General features: G+C 52.3%; 1 protein-coding gene across 1 annotated transcript; it reads left to right on the forward strand.

The window, feature by feature from the left end:
* Nucleotides 1-78: 78 nt before the first annotated feature.
* On the forward strand, nucleotides 79-1,482 carry LOC119418696 (cytochrome c oxidase subunit 7A2, mitochondrial). The gene is made up of 4 exons (XM_037686031.1): nucleotides 79-169; nucleotides 457-546; nucleotides 1,108-1,192; nucleotides 1,272-1,482. Exons 1-4 carry the CDS (start codon nucleotides 152-154, stop codon nucleotides 1,325-1,327), a joined length of 249 nt encoding a protein of 82 aa, XP_037541959.1. The 5' UTR covers nucleotides 79-151; the 3' UTR covers nucleotides 1,328-1,482.
* Nucleotides 1,483-1,684: the final 202 nt, after the last annotated feature.

The following is a 1,684-nucleotide window of genomic DNA, read 5'->3' on the forward strand; positions in this document are numbered from 1 at the left end:
CAGCAGGGGGCGGTACTGCGCAGACTCAGTAGCTCCAGCAGGGGGCGTCTGAGTGCACGTGAAGCGTTAAATCGCGGACATTTCTGAGAAGAAGCGGAGGTTCTTCCTGTGTCCTTGTGCCAGAAGCGCGTTGACAGAAGGCTCCTTCAAGATGTTTAGACACGTGATTGTGAGTTAAACTGGAAGCTTATTTGCAGTCTAACGTAAATATCTGTGCTGTTTGATTGATGAACTGTTGATGAACTGTTTGAGACCAGCAGCCTCCGTGAACCGCGGGCTGTTAGCTTCACGGCTAGCCGGGGTCATGGTGCTTCCGGTCGGCTTGCTGCAGTGTCTGCTCGGCCTCCTGCCGTCCGGCCTTCAGCTGCTGGAGCTTTTGTTCTCAACGTGCTGCTGCGGCTCGTTTCATCAGTTTAAGTGTCTTGAGGGGACTTTCTGCTGGTTTTCTGTTTCCAGGGGGTCCAGCAGGTGGCGCGGCGAAGCATCAGCGGCTCCGTCCGGCGGCAGATACAGAACAAAGTCCCGGAGAAACAGAAGCTGTTCCAGGTAAACACACTGCGACTCACCTGGAGGCTCCACCCCGTCTGCACGGCCTCTGACGTCAGAACACTGTCCTCTGACGTCAGAACACTGTCCTCTGATGTCAGAACACTGTCCTCTAGTGTCGGGACCCTGTCCTCTGATGTCAGAACACTGTCCTGTTCTCTAGCGTCAGGACCCTGTCCTCGTTCTGACTGTTGGAGACAGATGTCCTAAGGAAGTGTCTTTGCTGATGTTTGTCTCTGAGGCTTGGTTCAGGTCCTTTCCTCCTCCTCTCACTTTAGTTTGTGTCTTCGGCTGTTCTTCGGCTGTTCTTCGGCTGCAGCTTTAAAACCCAAACTGATTCTAATGATTAAAAACTGGAGACAACAGATGGACTCGGGGACGTGGGACAGTTGTCCAGCCGAGGTCGTTCCTCAGACTCATCCGGACCTTCAGAACTTTTTATTCCTTCTTTAAAACTTGTCCGTCGGGTTCTTCCCGCTCTGTGGGCCCACAGGGTCCATGACAAACGGGTCAGAACCGCTTTGTTTCAAGGATCCAATCTGAACCTTGTTGTTTGTGCAGGAAGACAACGGACTCCCGGTCCACCTGAAGGGAGGCAGCGCTGACGCGCTGCTCTACAGGTTCACCATGGTCCTCACCGTCGCAGGTCAGAACCTCGTCAGAACCCGTCTGTTCCGATCCAGCCGGCGGACCTTGTAATGACCTTTGACCTCTTGTGTCCTCAGGAGCCTGCTACACTGTGTACGAGCTGGGGAAGGCGGCGTTCCCTCAGAGGAAGTAGCTCCGCCCACCTGTTTACCTCCACCTGCCCTAACGGACCAGTCGCTCCAGTTTGTGTAAAAATAATTCTGTTTCCTGTTCATGGAGCGCCATCTTGTTTCCTTCTGCACCGACCCGCGGATCAATAAACGGAAAATATACCTCTGACGACCAAAACCCGTGTGAGGCTCTTGTTCTGCTGAGTCAGCGTTGGCTTCCTGTTTTTAGACTGTCAGCTGGACTTCAGCTGTTTTATAGTCTCTGTTTATGTGTGTATAGTTGAAGCTGCAGCTTAATTTTTAGCTTTCAGCTACAGGTTAGCTCAGTTTTAACTGCTTTCAGCTACAGGTTAGCTCAGTTTTAGCTGCTTTCAGCTACA

The sequence above is a fragment of the Nematolebias whitei genome, chromosome 12 (genome assembly GCF_014905685.2).
Source record: "Nematolebias whitei isolate Nwh7 chromosome 12, NemWhi1, whole genome shotgun sequence".
In the NCBI taxonomy this organism is placed as follows: Eukaryota; Metazoa; Chordata; class Actinopteri; order Cyprinodontiformes; family Rivulidae; genus Nematolebias; species Nematolebias whitei.

What these genes read in the sequence shown, in the direction of transcription:
- LOC119418696 (XM_037686031.1), top strand. An exon ending in AGAAACAGAAGCTGTTCCAG is followed by an intron (nt 547 to 1,107) that starts GTAAACACACTG and finishes TTGTTTGTGCAG; the next exon opens with GAAGACAACGGACTCCCGGT. An exon ending in CATGGTCCTCACCGTCGCAG is followed by an intron (nt 1,193 to 1,271) that starts GTCAGAACCTCG and finishes TTGTGTCCTCAG; the next exon opens with GAGCCTGCTACACTGTGTAC.